The sequence below is a fragment of the Pantherophis guttatus genome, chromosome 4 (genome assembly GCF_059756535.1).
Source record: "Pantherophis guttatus breed Tessera chromosome 4, ASM5975653v1, whole genome shotgun sequence".
NCBI classification, from domain to species: Eukaryota; Metazoa; Chordata; class Lepidosauria; order Squamata; family Colubridae; genus Pantherophis; species Pantherophis guttatus.
In genome coordinates, this window is record NC_142066.1 from 100,590,033 (window position 1) to 100,607,786 (window position 17,754).

At 36.4% G+C, this 17,754-nt stretch overlaps 1 protein-coding gene across 1 annotated transcript in view; it reads left to right on the forward strand.

Annotated features, from left to right (window-relative positions):
* The window catches only part of MRPL3 (mitochondrial ribosomal protein L3), a 62,599-nt gene extending 45,579 nt beyond the window's left edge, over positions 1-17,020 (forward strand). The window contains exon 10 of the mRNA XM_060683748.2: positions 15,744-17,020. Within this exon, the coding sequence (XP_060539731.1) occupies positions 15,744-15,896 (153 nt within the window). The 3' untranslated portion in view covers positions 15,897-17,020. The remainder of the gene's footprint in view (positions 1-15,743) is intronic.
* Positions 17,021-17,754: the final 734 nt, after the last annotated feature.

Below are 17,754 nucleotides of genomic sequence, written 5' to 3' on the forward strand. Positions count from 1 at the left end.
AAATTGTAAATTTAATTGAAATGACTAAACACTGTTTAAATTTATGAACCGGCCAAATACTCTGTTCAAAGAAAATACATTGTATGTTTGTATGTGTGTTTCTAATTATTGTTATTTATTCATATTTGTTCTCTTTTATTCTTTAAAGTTTAACAATTCATTCTTTATCTTAATATCTTTATATTTGTTTGGGGTTGGCTTTCTTCCCTTTCATCTTTTTTATTGTACAGCAATTTTTCTCCTCAAACCTACCACCTCTCTCTTTTCTTTCCTTCTTACTTTCTCTTCCTCCCCCTCTTCTTCTCCTCCCTACTTCCTCTTCCTTTCTCCTTCTCCTCCTCTCTTCCTCCCTCTCTTACCCTCACTCCTACTCTAATTTCCCTTCCCTTCTTTCATCCCTCTCTATTGCTGCATCCTTTTATGCATATGGACTACTCAGAGGGCTGAAAAAGTTATTTCTGACTGGTCCTCGCACTTTTGACCAGTCCTCGAACTTACGACTGTCCTCACATTTTACGTTTTTGCCCTATTTTGTCACCATGGTGAAGAGAAGCAGTTGTGAAATGAGTGACACGGTTGTTAAGAATGCTGCACGGGCATAAATGTGAGGATGGTCATAAGTGTGAGGACCAGTCAAAAGTGTGAGGATCTGTCAGAAATGACTTTTTTCAGCCCTCTGACTAGTCCCTATACATATAGCCATGGCCACCCGGTCACATGACCTCCAAGCCACGCCCACCCAGTCACATGACCTCCAAGCCATGCCCACAAAATAAGCCACGCCCACAGAACCGGTAGTAAAAAAATTTAGAACCCACCCCTGGTTGGGGGTCACCACAACATGAGGAACTGTATTAAAGGGTCGCAGCATTAGGAAGGTTGAGAACCACTGTATTATATGGACTTTGAAACCTGAAGCATATGTAAATGAAAAGAACAAGCTTAAAAACCCTAGTCTTTTAAATTTGAAAATATGGAGAATTGGGAGGATGAATATGAGATACTAAGGGAGATGTTTCAAAAAATAAGGGAGGCATTTAAGGGAAATAAAGAAGTAGAAGATTGGTTAGATTGCAAAAAAAAAGAAAGAGAAAAGATGAATGAGAAGCAAGAGAAACGAGATAATATTGAAAAAGAAATAATTGAAAAAAAGATAAAGATGATTACACTGGGTTCAGTAGTGATAGAATAAAAATGGATAAGGGAAAATACATCTCAAACATGAAGAGAAGAAAAATAAATGGGGAAAGATTGAGAATGAAAAGCAATAGTTAAAATTAAAGGAAAAACGCTGAAGGGGAGATATAAGAAAAGGAAAAAGAAGAAGGTAAAGAAATAGGAGAAAGGGAGAAAAACATCAAGACAAGGAACCGTGGAGAGACTAAGAGAAAATGGTTAAGAGTCAGTGAAAATGTTAATTTGTTAATAAAGAGAAGGATGCTAGTTGTAGAAATTGTATGTGAAAATGCTGTTAAATGAAAAATAGAACAATGTAATGTGAAAGAAAGAATGATATTGGAAGAAGCACTAAAAGGAGAGAATAAATTATTATATAAAAATTAATTGAAATTAAGATGGAAAATAGAAATTAAATGTAAAATTGAATGAAATTGAAATGTAAAAAATGATTTAAATGGCATACTTGTAGGAAGTAAAGTAGAAAAAATATATTGTTAAAAGTAAAAAGTCTAAGGATTGATTGAGTAAAGATTTAAAAGAAAAAATGGAATAAGATGAAATATACTGCTAATAATTAAAAACATGAGGAGAAAGTTTGGAGAAATATACTTGATAAATGAAGGAAAGACGGGTTGCCTGGACTCCATAGTGGAAAATATAAAATTGAAAATGAATACAGCAATAGAAAGGGATGAAGGAAGGAGAAGAGAGATGGAAGAGAGAAGGAAGAGAGAGAAGGGAGGAAGAAAGGGAAGGGAAATTAGAGTAGGAGTGAGGGTAAGAGAGGGAGGAAGAGAGGAGAAGGAAAAAGGAAGGGGAAGTAGGAGAAGAAGAGGGGAAGAGAAAGTAAGAAAAAGAGGTGGAAGGTTTGAGGAGAAAGATTGTTGTACAATAAAAAGGATGAAATGTAAGAAAGGCAATCCCGAACAAATATAAAGATATTAAGATAAAGAATGAATTGTTTAAAGAATAAAAGAGAATAAATATGAATAAATAGCAATAATTAGAATTTAAGGGCAAATGAAGATGTTCTTTATGTAAGCAAGCATAGAAATATTGAGAAATGATAAAAAAAAGGGGGAAAAAAGATTTTGACAAAAACTGTAATTGAGTAAAATGTATTTGAATTTGATTAATTGTATAAGATAAGATATGGCCAATACTCTGTTCAAAAAAAGATATGGGTAAATGTGGGGGAGGGAGGGCAACAATAAAACTTGTTTAAAAAAAAGAAAAGAAAAGCAAGTTGAAAGCCCCATCTACTGATGAAAAGAAAAGTGACTCTAGACTCCTAGGATATCTGGTGGTGAGCTGTGACTTTTAACTGTTTATTGTCTTACGCTTACCAGAGGTGGAAATAAGAAAGACACTTTATAAAAGAAACTCTTGGAAACTAGAATAAAAGACTAAACTTGAAGAGCAGATTTAAAGAACTTGGAAAATAGCTTGGACTATTAAAATATGGAGTAAACGTTGGAACTGGCCCATTTAAATAAAAGACTTTGTTTTGAAATAAATGGCTTTTGATTGGAATTAATATCTGCTGGAAAAAAGGCAGCATGGAAATTTGAGAGGAAAATGCCATCCACTAATGATTGGAAACCTATAATTTTGAACTCTTCTTGGAATAGATTGAGACTTTTACTTTTTAATGTACCTATATCGCTATCATGACTGGAGTTGAAGGAACAGCTGTGGAAATGTGAAGACTTTTTAATGAGATGACTTAGTTGTTCCAAAACATTATGGATTCAGTTGATGGTATAGGTGAGAAAGTGGAAAATATTCTGCAAAGAACAATGAACAAAGATCAAACTGCCCATGAACTGGTGGAAGCAACAGAAAGGCTAGATGAAATGGATTATTCAAGCCAGCAAATTGAACATGAACAGGGGAAAAATATGGATCAGGAAAACCAGCAAATGAAGCAATATCTCGATGAAGAGGAAGACCAGATAAATGGCAAGCAAAAGGAGCAGAGAGAACAGATGGATTGGTCATGTCAACAAATAAATCAAGGACTGGAGCAAAAAATAGGACTGACAAATAGACTGATAAAGGGAGAAAGACCAAAGAAAATAAAACAGACAAATTGAGAACTGGAGAGACAGGAAGATACCTTTGATAAGGAGATTGGGACATGGACAGACATCTGGGAGAACTGGCAGTGTAATATTGTACTGGGAGAAAGGTTTAGATTGAACAAGAAAGATAGAGATGAAGATAGAGACAAAGATGAGTGTGAGAGACAAATTAAAAAATAGATAAGAACTGAAACACTAAAGAGGAGAAGAGATAATGGATAGGAATAATTGCCCTTTAAATATTAAAGTACCCTGATTGTAAGCTGAAAGAGGCAGAAATAAAATTAGATAGGGGAAATATTAGAATATAAATTTTTATAGAATGAATAAAAATAATAGAAAGATTAGAAGCTTACACATGTTAAGCATTTTTATGTATGTTTAAATAATATGAGGATTACTTAAATTTGATAAATGTGATAAAGATTACTAACATTCTTAGCGTGAATTGGATTAATATGAATGATACCCAGAAACAATTTTACCTGTACATAATAGAGAAATGTTTAGATTGAAGAAGAAAGATATAGATGAAAATAGAGATAAAGATAAGGAGTTAGGCATTTTTGTTTATGTATGTTCAAACAATATAATGAGGATTACTTAAAATTGATAAATGTGATAGAGATTATTAATATTGTTACTGTGAATTGGATTAACATGAATGATACCCAGAACCAACTTTGTCCACACACAAGGTGGATGTATATTTTAAAAAAAAGAAGAAAAAATATATTTTAAAAAAAAAACAATTTAAGAATCTTGCTTTCTAACTCTTCTTTAGAGAACAAAGTTTCTTGTTTGCATATGATATACAAGTTACCACAAAAAGTTCTGAGTTTTTATTAGCTAACTGAAAGGAAAACCAAAGGTGAAACACTGAATAGCATGTACCAATGCGCTACTTATTCAAAGGCAAGCCAAAATTCTTTCCAGTACTAGATTCCCTTTATTTGCAAAAAAATGACCAATAAAGACATTACAGTGTTCAATTCAGTAATAAAAGATGAATGCCCCACCCCAAATTACAAGATATTCAGGTCTTTAGTAGCTGCACAAGCAAATGTCACACTGTCACAGCCTTATATAGAGAACATGATAGTACCAATTACTTATTATATCAGATATAGAATAGAATAGGAATAGAATAGGAATACACTAGAGTAGAGTAGAGTAGAGTAGAGTAAGAGTAGAATAGAATAGAATAGAATAGAATAGAATAGAATAGAATAGAATAGAATAGAATAGAATAGAATAGAATAGAATAGAATAGAATAGAATAGAGCAGGAAGGGACCTTGGAGGTCTTCTACTCCAGCCCCCTGCTCAAGCACGTGACCCTGTATTTTAGACAAGTGGCTGTCCAGTTTCTTCTTAGAAACCTCCAGTGATGAAGTACCCAGAACTTTTGAAGGCAAGCTGTTCCACTGGTTAATTGTTCTTACTTTAGGAAGTTTTTACTTATTTCTGAGTTGATTCTCTCCTTGATTAGTTTCTTCTCCTGTCCTTTGGTGCTTTGGAGAATAATTTTACCCCCTCTTCTTTGTGGTAGCCTCTCAGATATTGGAATATTGCTATCATGTCACTGCTAGTTTTTCTTTTCTCTAAACTAGCCAAACCCAAATCCTGCAGCTGTTCTTCATATGTTTTAGTCTCCAGGCCTTTGGTCATCTTAGTTGCTCTTCTCTGAACTTTTTTCAAAGTCTAAACATCTTTTTTGTAGTGTGCTGACCATAATTGGCTGCAGTATTCCAGGTGTGGTCTTACTAAGATTTTACAAAGTGGTACTAATAAATACTTCACATGATTTTGATTCTATGCCTCTGTTTATACAACCCAGGATTGTATTAGCTTTTTTTGGCTGCTGTTGCACACTGCTGGGTAATATTCAAGTGATCATCCACTAGGACTCCAAAGTCCCTCTCACAGTTACGGTTTTTGAGCCAGGTCTTGCTTACTCTGTACTTATACTTTGGTTTTTCCTGCCTAAATGTAAAACTTTACTTTTTTCCACATTAAAATTCATTTTGTTGGATAGGGCCCATTGTTCAAGTTTGTCAAGAACTTTTTGGATCCTGAGCTTGTCTTCTGGGGTGTTGGCTATTCCTGCCACTTAGTGTCATCTGCAAATTTGATGAGTTCCCTTCTGTTCCCTCATCTAAGTCATTTCTGAGGATATTGAAGCATACTGGGCCTAAGACGGAACCTTGTGGTACCCCACTGCTTACTTCCCTCCATGTCTATGTAGTATCATTAAGGACTACTTGTTGAGTACAGTTTGTCAATCCATCTGATGGTGATGTTGCCTATTCCACATTTTTCTAGCTTACCAAGAAGTAGGTTGTGGTCTACTGTGACGAATGCCTAACTGAAATCTAAGTATACTATATCCACAGCATTTCACTGGTCTACTAATTTAATCACTTTATCAAAGAAAGAAATAAGATTGGTTTGGCATGATCTGTTTATAACAAACCCATGTTGGCTACTAGTTATATTTGTTTCTAGATGTTCGTAGATTGGTTTTTTGATGATCTTTTCTAGGATCTTCCCAGGTATTGATGTTAAGCTCATTGGTCTGTAGTTTCCTGGGTCTGTTTTTTTCCCCTTTCTTGAAGATGGGAATCACATCAGTCCTTTCCCAATCCTCAGGTACTTCCCTGGTACTCCAGGATGTGGTACAATGGTTCTGAGATAACATCTGCCACCTCCTTCAGAACTCTAGAATGTAATCTGTCAAGTCCCAGTGATTTATATTCGTCAAGGTCAGATGGGTGTTCCCTTACCATTTTCTTGCTTATTTTAATTTTAATTTTTAGTCTTTCTTTTACGGGTTTTTTTGTTTGTTTGTTTGTTTGTTTTTTGTAATAGCGGGCTCTGATGAGCGCCGCGAAAACCCCAGCTGCCGAACTGCTGCCAATGGGTCTTCGGACCGGAACCGTCCTGCAGGGACAGGGAAGAAAGAGAGGTGCCTCGGACGACCGAGAGGAACAGGCAAGTTCCTTGGAGGTCAGCGGGAACTCTCTGTGAGTCGGTGGCGGGGGGTGGCAGTCATGATGGCTGCCATGAAGCTGGAACAACCGGGCTATAGTTTCTTTTTGTGTGAAGACTGATGCAAAGAATGAGTTAAGCAGTTCTGCTTTCTCCCTACTGCCTGTTATTTCTTTGCCATCTTCTCTCTTTAGTGGACCAACTGTTTCTGTGACTTTTCTCTTGTTATTAATATGTTGAAAGAAACTTTTTTTGTTATCTTTGACTTTTGTTGCAAGTCTGTTAATTCTGAGCTTTTGCTTTCCTGACTTTATCTTTGCAAGTTATACATGACCTATGTCTGGGATTATTTATTTAATGAATTTCTAGGGCTGCCCAGTTCAAACAATGAATCTACTGTATGTGATATATAACAAAAACAAGCAGAAAATATTCATTCTACATTTAAAAGAAACCAATCTAGTACTCCTTATTTGGTGACTACCTAAATTATCAACCATTTGCAAATACGCTGGTATTAAAAATATATTTTCTGACCAACCTATTTTCATAACCCATTCATGACCCAATTTTATGTGCCTGACAATGCATGCTGTAGTGAAAATAATACTGTTATAGCTCTTGAGAGAACTTTTGTCTGAATGTGTAATGTAATGTGAGAATAATCTTGGAAGATAGAGGGGAGAGATTCTGTCTAGGGAATGAGAAATGGGTGCAGAAAAAAACTTAGGAAGGATCCACGCTAATTCATCAGGCAGTAAAAAGAAACAGTAGGAGATCTGTACTTTCAGATTTGCAAGATTCTATTAATGTAGCCTTACAATAAAGAAGGATTATCTCCAGTGGTGGGATTCAGCCAGTTCACACTGATTCAGCCGAACAGGTTGTTAACTTTTTGTGTAGTTCGGCAAACCGCCTGATCCCACCACTGGCTGGCCTTGCCCCTCCCCTCCCAGTCACTCCTCGCCTGGCCTGAGAAGGTAAGGATGATGGCAGAGGAGGGAGATTTGCTGTGGGTGGGGCTGGAAATCTCTCCCGTAGAGGGTGGTTCAAGAAATACAAGGAGTAGCGCAGACCTCTCCGGCCGGAGCAAGGTAATGGCACTGTTGCAGCAAGGTGGGGCGGCGTAGGTGGCCAAAGCGGCAGTGGCGATGGCCAGCGCCTTAGTGCAGGAGCGAAGTGCTCCTGTACTTGCCTTTGTGCAGCAACAGCAATCCACCTTCGGTGCAGTACATTTGCGCTCAAGGCAGCCCTCACCTCCCGTCGCTTTGGGCTCGGCGCTGTAAGCAGTGTCCAGGAAGCACTGTGGTGGAGAGAAGCAGCTGGGTCTGATTTTCCGGTGCCTCATCTCTTGCTGGGTCTTGCTGCCCAACAGTCAGGGTTTTTAAAAGCTATTTGCAGCAAGAAGTGGCGGGCACTTACTTCCAGCCTTTGTTGGTTCAGCTGGGTGTGCCTTGGTCACTCGAGGAGATACACAACCTGCCTTCCCCCCGAGGGGGAACACCTGCCACATTCGCCATCGCAGCCACCTCATGATCTGCTCACTGACCTGTGCCACAGCTGTGGCAGTCTCATGGCCTACCCCTGAACCAACTAGTGCTGCTGCCGTGGCCGCCTCATCGCCTGCCTGCTGATCCTACCCGGCCACCTCCACCTCATGTCTTGCCCACTGATCCGACCTGCGTTGCCGCTGTTGTTGCCGCCTCCACTGCTATTACCGCCTCATGGCTGAAGTGGCCTGCTCATTGCTCTCGCAGTGCCTTGCCCAGCACAGTGAAATTTAGTGCACTTCACAATGGGGAAGATGGGGTCTCCTCCTCCTCCTAGAGCCCATTATGATGCGGAGCCACAATGCTACCCTGCCCCACTTGCCCTTGGCAATGGTAGTGTTGTCAGCCACAGTCAGCCGGCAGGCCATGAGGCGGCTGCAGTGAACATGGCAGGCCAGTGTCTCAGGGCAGAGAGCAGGTTGTGCATCTCCTCGAGTGACTGAGGCATGCCCAGCTGCACCAACAAAGGCCAGAAGTAACCACCTACCGTTTCCTGCTGCAAAAATCTTTTTAAAACCCCTGACTGTTGGGCAGCAAGACCCAGCACGAGATGAGGCATCGGAAAATCACACCCGGCCGCTTCTCTCTGCTGCAGTGCTTCTCAGATGCAGTTTACAGCTCCGAGCCCAAAGTGGCCGGAGGCAAGGGCTGCCTTGAGCACAAATGTACCGTGACAGCGAAATGCTGTTGATGTGCAAAGGCGCTTTGCTCCTGCACTAAGGCTCCGGCCATTGCTTGCACCGTCCCACCTTGCTGTGAGTGATGTCGAGTTGACCACGCCCACTTGGTCACATGATACTCCCCAGTCATGCCTACCCAGCCGGTCATTAAGGAGAACCGGTTGTTAAATTACTTGAATCGCATCACTGATTATCCCATCTTGTCATGTTTCCCATGTGCTCCATTTGGGAGACTGACAAAATGACAGATGGCAATAGCTAATGATCTTCACAACATCCTCCCCACCACTCTCTCTCTCTATATATATATGTGTGTGTGATGTGTTCACTTATTTTCCATTTCCCTTAACAACCTGATCATTAGAATAGAACTTGGTTGCTAAACAAGGAGTGAGTATATGTAAAATGTAAAGGCCATTATCTTTATGATATTATTCCTTTAATTTTTATAAAACACAATAATTTTCATAGGAGAATGAAATTGCGGATTTTCCCAAGAGCTTATTTAAACTGGAGACCTGCATCCAATTCCGTAGATTGTTTATGAATCATTGAAGCATTGATTGTTTATGATGATTCCAAAATTAGCAGAGGTTAGCTAAAAATAGATGGAGGCACAATCACTCTAAAAAACGTTATGCAAATTAGAAAACACATCTATTTTCCAACAGCAAAGTAATTAATTGGATATAGTAGCATCTTATTTGTCAATGAGATTAGATATGAGGTGATAAGGTGAAGCTAAAGAAACCATAGTGGAAAACAAAGGATTCTATACTTTCCAAACAAGCATACAGTCATTTAAACTGATTTTAATTCCAAGAGCCTTTGCTAATCTCCAAGTATCTTCTTCTGATGTTATCAAAAGTCCATGTTCCTCATATACTTTCTAACAGAGCTGGCAAGATTTATCATTTCTCTAATTCCTGGGAGGAGGAGGATGTTTTTGCTTTATTTTCCTTGTCCTAATTGGTGCCATACTGTCTTCTATTCCTTAAAACAATTTCTTTTCTTTCAGCTGTGCATAACATGCAAAACATATCTGTAAAGGAAAATCACTTTGGAATGTTTCTATAATTCCTACATCTACAATTTCCATATAAGTAAAATTCGGTGTTCATTATTTTTCCCGTGGTATGATTTGTGGAAAGTAACATCATTACCTTTTCTAATACGTAACCTTTGTGCATAATTTTTCTACAACCCCCACTCCGAGAAATATGCATAGTTGTCTTGAAAAATATAACTACATGAATGTCATTCCCCCCTCCCCCACTTTAGATTGCTGTTTTGTTCTTACTTTCACATAGAGTTATCAAGGAATGGTGCAAATAGCAATACTGTCAGGTGTCAATACTCAAGAAAGAAAAATCCCGACTCCATTTTCATTGAGAAAGGTACTTTTAGTGAGTATGAACTGAATGCAACCAAAGAAAAGCAAGGTCTGAGGCAATAGGCACGAAAATCACATATAGAAAGCATCCTTAAAACCCTCCCCCCAATCATCCAGTCAGGATTATCCAATCCACATCCCCCCAGGGGTCCCTTTTAATTTGCTTTTAAGTTTTATACAAATTGGGTGTTTTTTTATTCGTTTTTGGGCCTGAATTATTTAATATATTTTAAATGGTTTTTAACTTTTGTATGATGCATTTTTATCTTGTGGCTGTTCACCGCCCTGAGTCCTTTGGGAGTAGGGCGGTATATAAATAAAATAAAATAAATGTGGGGTACAGCTTCCGATGGTGCCATCCTCCTGGTATGCCACGACGGTTGACCTTGAGTGGTTATCAGCGCTCTTCCCAGCTGCAGAGAAAACGCTGAGGAAAACTTTCTCCCCTTTTCTCCACCAGCTCACTTCCCCCCTCCCAGACATCCAAACAGCTCCCCACCTCCTCCCGTTACAATGGCAGCCGAGCAAGCAAGCAATAAAAAGCTGGAGGCTGACAAATACATAAAATTAACCAACAATTAGCTTTAGGACCTATTACTGTGATAATAGTGGTGAAACAACAATAAAGAACACTGAAAGGACTGCAACTTGGTAACCTTGGGGAAATAGTTGTGATTGTGCATGCTTGCAGTTCAGAGTGCAGATGGATGTTACTTCAGGGAGTAACAGGTAATTTAAGAAAAGGTAGTTTCTAGGATTCAGTTGCTAATTTTAAAAGGGGGGGGGAACAATCCTCAACTAAAGAATCCTTGAGAGTCTGGAAGTTGAAGAAGTTGGGTTTTAAAGTTTCAGAAATGGTGAAATGGCAACAGCATTCAAAATTCTTAAAATCAAAGTGTCTTTTCTAAAAACACATGGTAGGAACACTGCAAAATGCTGGAAATTGCTTGAATAAGTAGTCAGAGGTTCATACAATATTTACGTAGGTATGTAAAATAGCAAAAGTGACCAGAGCAGAATAGCAAAAATCAATGAGATAAATGATATCACCGACAAGACACCTGTAAATCAGCTGGGAAAAGGGGGTGGGGGGGAATAATAGCTTGTTTAATAGTTTAGCCTACTGGTTAGTTCTTTTTGCATAATTTTTATGGACAAATAAGATTGCCCTCATGGAGATTAATAGTTCCTCCAGAAATTCTATTTAACACCAATACTTTGATAGTATTTAATGCTAAAGATCAAAGAATTTGAATCTGAATCATCAACAGAGGTACAATTGATGATCCCCTGACTTTGGAAACAAAGTCAGGGGCTCATCAATTGATCCGTAAGATTTCTTCAGGATGTAGTCATGAATCTTCATAAATTAACTACAATTTCTTGGCAGTCTTTTAAAAGATCCTGGCAACTAATTAGAATCTGTTATGCAGGAAACCCAATAGATTTATTTACACAGCGCTCTGGATTGTAGCAAATATTAAGTTAGGCAGGTTTTATGTTTAATATTCAGGAATAAATATAGGCTCTGGATGTTAAAGCTTTTCATTTAGACATTATTCTACTGATATTTCTGTTACCTGTACAGTTTTGCTCCAGTTGACAAAAATCATATTTTTTCGTTAAATACTCCCTTAAAAATCAACTTACTTTAACACAGATTTCCTTTTTGATATATACATAAAATTATTTTTATTCCTTAATGTCCACATTCAATAAAAATATTTTCCTAAATCAGAATTCAAGATTCAGTATAGACTACAGTTAGGCATAGAAGAGAAAATAAGACATAGCTTGCCTCCAGGCTCATGGACTAAAAGAGAAGATAGAAAAAAGGATGGAAAGAAGGAAGGTCACCTGTTTGAAAACAGATATGAATTCTTGATATTCTCATCCTGTTTATTGCTGTGTTAGGGAATGGTTCATTGGCAAATAACAGTCTGTTCTTGAGCGATGGGCTAGATGGGAATAGAAATTACAAATTTGGAATACATATATAATAAAAACGCTATTACATAACTCGCAAATCTTAGTTGTGAGGTTGATACATGACTAGTAACCTTAAAATTAATTAAACAATTGATGATCATTTAGAATTTGTTTGCTATCTTCCTTGTACTTCTTGATCAAAGCCATGCATACTCCTTCACCAAGCCCTGCTAATTTATCTAGCAATGATCTTTCTCCAAAAATTAATACCAAGCAAAAGAAAGAAAAGGAATGAGTATTAGCTATAAATTCTCCCATATCCGACTAAATTCCAAGATATGCAGTTTAGTAAACCAGAATTATACACATTAATATAAATAAAACTGATTATCTCTGCAAATAAAAGAAAATCAGTCAAAAACAATATAATTTCTAAATACAGTAACAATGAATACTGCCAACATAGATAGGCTTAAATACCAAAGACTCTGTTGTTACTTATCCAAACAATCGCCTGGTCCCCTAAATTCTGTCACATTAACAACTGTATGTAATGTGATGCTCATACCATAGTATGGCCAATGTCTCTAATCCAGGAGTTAATAGTCTCTCTGTCTGTCCTGCAACTATGTTTCTTTTAAACTGCCTTTAAACTGCCATTACCTTGTATGGTAATGGGACATCACCATAAGGGGGAATTGGAAGTTCCAGATCTTCTCTGAGTCAGATGTGGCAAATAGGTATCTTAGGATGTATCAGAAGCTTTACATGTTCATTTTTTTTCTTATTCCCTCTCTTTTTTCCCTTCTACTTTCCTTTTCTACAGAAGCTGCACAAAATAGAATGCAATCTATTGGTGAGCTTCAGAGATTATTTATCTAAGAGGTGCTCAGAGTATTGGACTATTGTCTGTCCACTTTTGCTCTGTTCAGCATATTTTGAAGAGTGTGTCAACTCCACAGTGATTTGGAAGAAATGCTTTGAATCTTGCCTGAGCACAGCATTTCTCTCTTATTGATTAAAAGGTGCTTTTTTTTATTTCCATGCGAATCAAAAATAGCAGCTCTTTAATGAAAGTTTTAGAAAAGCTTCATCCTGAACTAGGTTTGTGCTGAAGTATGAACCGCCCTAAAAAGTGTCATCAAAACTTTTTGATGCTTTAAAAATGAGATATTTAATCCACATACAAGATTACAGTCTTGATTAGAGAAATGTGCTTATACTCAGTAATATTGTAAGTTAGCTGACTAGTAGCATCTGTTGTCTCAGGAAGGTATTGACTGGATGATTTTTTTTTTTTATGTAGTTGTGATGCTACAGAGCAGGAAGTCTGATCCTCATTGTACAGTCATATGAAAAGAGACACTATACCTATAAGAATATAATTAGCTTCTTTTGGCTTAGAATGAGTATGAATTCTATTATGGCCTAATAGGCTGTCCTGTTAAGGTTTGTACCACAAACATTTTTAAAAAACTTAATTGTACTTCATATGTAAACAAAGACCACTACAAACCCCATGAAGCAATTATTTACTTCCAGTTCCAAATCACTCTAAGCTAATGACTCATTTTTATGCATGAATTGCCAGTCTGGAGGAATGGTTCAATTAATTTTGTTGTAAGCCAAGGTAAAGTCAGGTTCATGTTTCAATCTCAGCCATAGAAATTCTGACTGATCTTTATCCAGCCACTTTTCTTGATCCAACATACCTCCCAGGATGATAGTTGGGGGGGAAATGGAGAAGGGAGTGCTGTGTGTCCTGCTTTGAGGCAGTACTGTATATAATCCTGAACAACTAAATAACAAATGAATTTAATGAGTCTGGTTCTTAAACTAATATTTTTAATGAAATACTTTTTTGCTGGAGGCTTTATTATCAGCGGTTATAAAAACGGTGTACTGATGTAATATTTAGTTGCTTGGCAACCATTAAGCCAATGTGTATCTTGACAGGCACATTTTTAGAAGGCATTCTTCTCAGTAAGCTGAATGTAGCTTAAATGAATGTCATAAATTCTTTCTGAAAATTTAATTTAAAAAAAAACGTGAACATCACATTTTTAAACAGTGCATAGTTTCATGCTCACCATGCATTATGTCAAATAACAAAAACTGTGCAGAGAGTTTTGTTTTTCTATTTTTAATATAAATAAACTGAAATTTATAATACATTAATCAGCTTTTTGGTCCATAATCTTTATAATTGTATACATCTTATAATCTCTTTAAATAAATAGGTGGTATATAAATATATTAATGTACAAAATAAGCAGTTCAAGTCCTGTGTAGTGAAGGCCGAGTTGCAAACTTTGAATTAGCAAACTATAAAACTTTGAATTTATTTTTTATGAAAATGATAATGTTGTATCATTGCTTACTAGTGATATTTTGATTCCTTGTTGTATTCCCATAGTTGAATGAAGCAGAATAAATAAAGCAGAAAAGAATAAAAGCAATATTAAAAAATAGCAAAATAGTGTGTTCTTGTGCCAATTCTATTGCTTAACTTTCATTGAAAGATAAATTTGTCATTGGAGTATCTCATGTAGTTTCAGAATTGTTTCTTTTGTCCTTGCTTGTGACAACACTGGACAATATTCTCTCATTTGACAAGACACTATAGGGTGAGTGTGTGTGTGTGTATGTGTGATACAAAGTTGGCTTTCCTTAACTCGTAATAGAGAAGATGTGACTAAAAAAAAATCTGAGGCATGATGTAGGTAAACAATGAGTGACAGCTAACAATGTTACCAGGTAATGTAACAATGTTACAAGTTAATGTAGGCAGTAAATAAAAATAATTGTCTGATACACAGTTCACTTGGGAGAACTTATTGACCTGCTCAGCAAGTTGCTCAGCATTTAGTAACTCTTATCAAAGAAGCAGTCAAGATGTCTTACAGAAAGAAATTCTTTGCTCAACACATAGCCTTTGGGTATTATTTTTGCTGAGAGGAAATGCTTTTCTTTGCTACATAGGTGTCTTCAGCATTTAATATATTCCTAAAAATGGTTTGGTATAGCCTGGAGCTTTTGTTCAACAACAGTATAAGTGGTTATTTCACTTGCTACCCAGACATGTTTCTCACATTGCTCAAGTTATTTTTAGTTATTCTGCTTTGTAGAATTTTGGAGGGTCACACTTGAAAACTTTACTTTCAATAGCATAATTGTGTGTGGGGGGGGGGGAGTTGCATGTTTCTTAATATAAAATAGAAATAGAAATAAAGACAATGGAAAAATTTGAAAGGAAAAAGAATAGAGGTGATAAAATGAGGAAAGGGAAAAGAAATAAAAAACAAAAAGCAGTAACTTCTGACTTTTTTCAGTATAAAAAAAAAGGTAGTAAAGTTGTAATGCCAACTTTTTAGTTTTGCCAAATAATAACCAGTAGCCATTCATTTAACTCAGTTGTCAAAAACCAGACTCAAAGTTTCATTGTTTTTCTCTTTCACACAAAGTTCAGAAGCGTTTCTAAATAACTGCAAAATTATTTACATTCTTGTTCCTAATTAATGCAGTCGGCTTCATTCATCATCTTTTCAATCCATTCCTCCATTGTGGGAGTTAACACTTTCCATTTCTGGGCATATATTCCTGCAGCTGACATCATATATAGCAGTAGAGTTCCAACCCCCCCCCCCCCAATTCTTTAACACTTCTAAAAAGTTTCTGGTTTCCATTGTAAATTCATTTTTAAAACTTTCTGAATTAAACCATGATCTGTACCCAATATTTCTTTTTCTTGTCACATGTCCCCAATTTATGATAAATGTTTGATTTTTAATTGTTGGTTTTGTTACTAATGACAGGCAAAATCAAAAACAATAATAAACTTTTAAAGGGCAGCTAGTACCTATTTTATTGGGAATGTTTTGAGTTATGTGAAATTTTGTTGTGCTTTCTTTTCAATTCCTCTGGCTCTTATATTCTAGGTCACTGACACAGTTTTACCAGCTTACCAAGATAATCTTAAGAATCCACCATTTCCAACATTTTTTGCTGATTCTGAAGAGCTGCCTGATGAGCTGTATGACGAAGAGATTTTCCAGTTCACTGAAGCCTCCATTGCACTCTCTGAGTCCTAAAGAATTAATAGCTATTCTACCTTCAGTCTTCAGAACTAAACATGAAGCCCTCATTGAAGGGCCCTATGACTTCCTTAAAACGGTGTCCACATAATGCTGGACCTTTATTGATTTCCAGATCCACTACTAAATAAAAAAAGTTATTTGAAACTGTAGAGAAGCATTCAGTAACATGTTAACAAATTAATATGATTCATATAATAAATATATATTTTTATGTTGTAATTTAGAAATATCTGCTGGTTTGCACACACCACATTTCCTATTGTGCAAAGACATCTGTCTTTTTATGACACATATCCTCAAGTCCTTTTTGGTTCAACAGACAACATCCAACAGCTGAAAAGAAATAGACCTGGCAGGCTTCCACAATTGCCTAAAGTATTATGAGATTGATATACAAATTCAATAAGAGTCTGTGTCAATGAACTTAATAGGGCTTGTTTCTTATTAATGCACACATTTTTTGTTATGAAGATGTATTTTGCTTTTTGCAGAACGTGCTTATTTCAATACAAAACAATCCTCAAATATGAAGGAAAATTGCTTTAAAATTATCAATATCATTTTAAAATTGTTTTCTCCCTAGTCATTCGTAGGGTCACCCAATCATTGGGGTGTGCTTTCTTACTGAGATAGCTGTCACACTTTTTTTTTTTTGAAAAACAATTTTTTATTTCAAATAAAAAACATAAAAGTATCATCCGTTCAAACATTTACAGACAGTGTATCAATTGGTTAGTATCCTTTTGTGCTCACAAAATCTTCAAAATATCCATATATGACACAAGCTTCTTTTCCCTGAAGACAAATTTTTACACATTTTATCTTAACTTCCACTTCATATATCATATTTCATCTCCATATTTTATTATCTATCCAATGATAAAATAAACCCCATATCAAATAATATTGATTGTCTTCCTGTTCTTTTATTTCAAATGTCAGTTTATTCATTTCAGCATAATCCAACATTTTCTTAATAATTTCTTCAGTAGGTATTTTCTCTCCAGTTTTTAGCAAATACGATTCTAGCCGCTGTTAAAATATTCACAATTAAATATTGCAATTCTCATATGTCTCTGGTAAGATCCCTAATAAAAATATCTCTGGTTTAAAGTCAATATGTCTCTTCATCATTTTTTCCAACCACGTGTGTATCTTAGTCCAATATCTCTTTGCTTCTACATATGTCCACCACATATGGTAATATGATCCTGGAGTCTGATGACACTTCCAACAGTTCTCCGATTTATTCTTGAGAAATGGCTATCCTAGTCAGGGGTAGGTGCCACCTGTAAAACATCTTATACAAATTCTTCTTATATGCTGTAGACATTATCATCTTATATTATATGACCACAATTTTTGCCATTTCTCTAAATCAATACCATGACCAAATTTTTTCCCCCAAGCTATCATTGATTCTTTAACTTGTTCTTCCAATTTCATCTCTAACAAATAACCATATAGTTTTTTTAATTACATGATCATCAGAACCCATTAAAATCTTACCTAAATTAGTCGAAACATTATAAAAACCTTGTTTGAGATCTTCATATCTAGAAGGTATTTGAGCATATGAAAACCAATCCATCTTATAACCCTGATCTTCTAGTTCTTGCTTTGTTCACCCTTTTCATCCAATAATTCACTATATCTACCAATTTGTTCCCTTTTAAATACAACTGAGTATGTAAAGGCTTCAATCGTGGATACCCAGACTGGAATTTTTAAGTAATAATGTTTTTTAACCTTCTCTCAGTTCAACAGTAAAGCTTCTCGTATCTGGTGCCTTCTAAAATACCCCTGCATTTTTGTTCTTTTATACCATAAAAAGGCATCCCATCCCATCAAC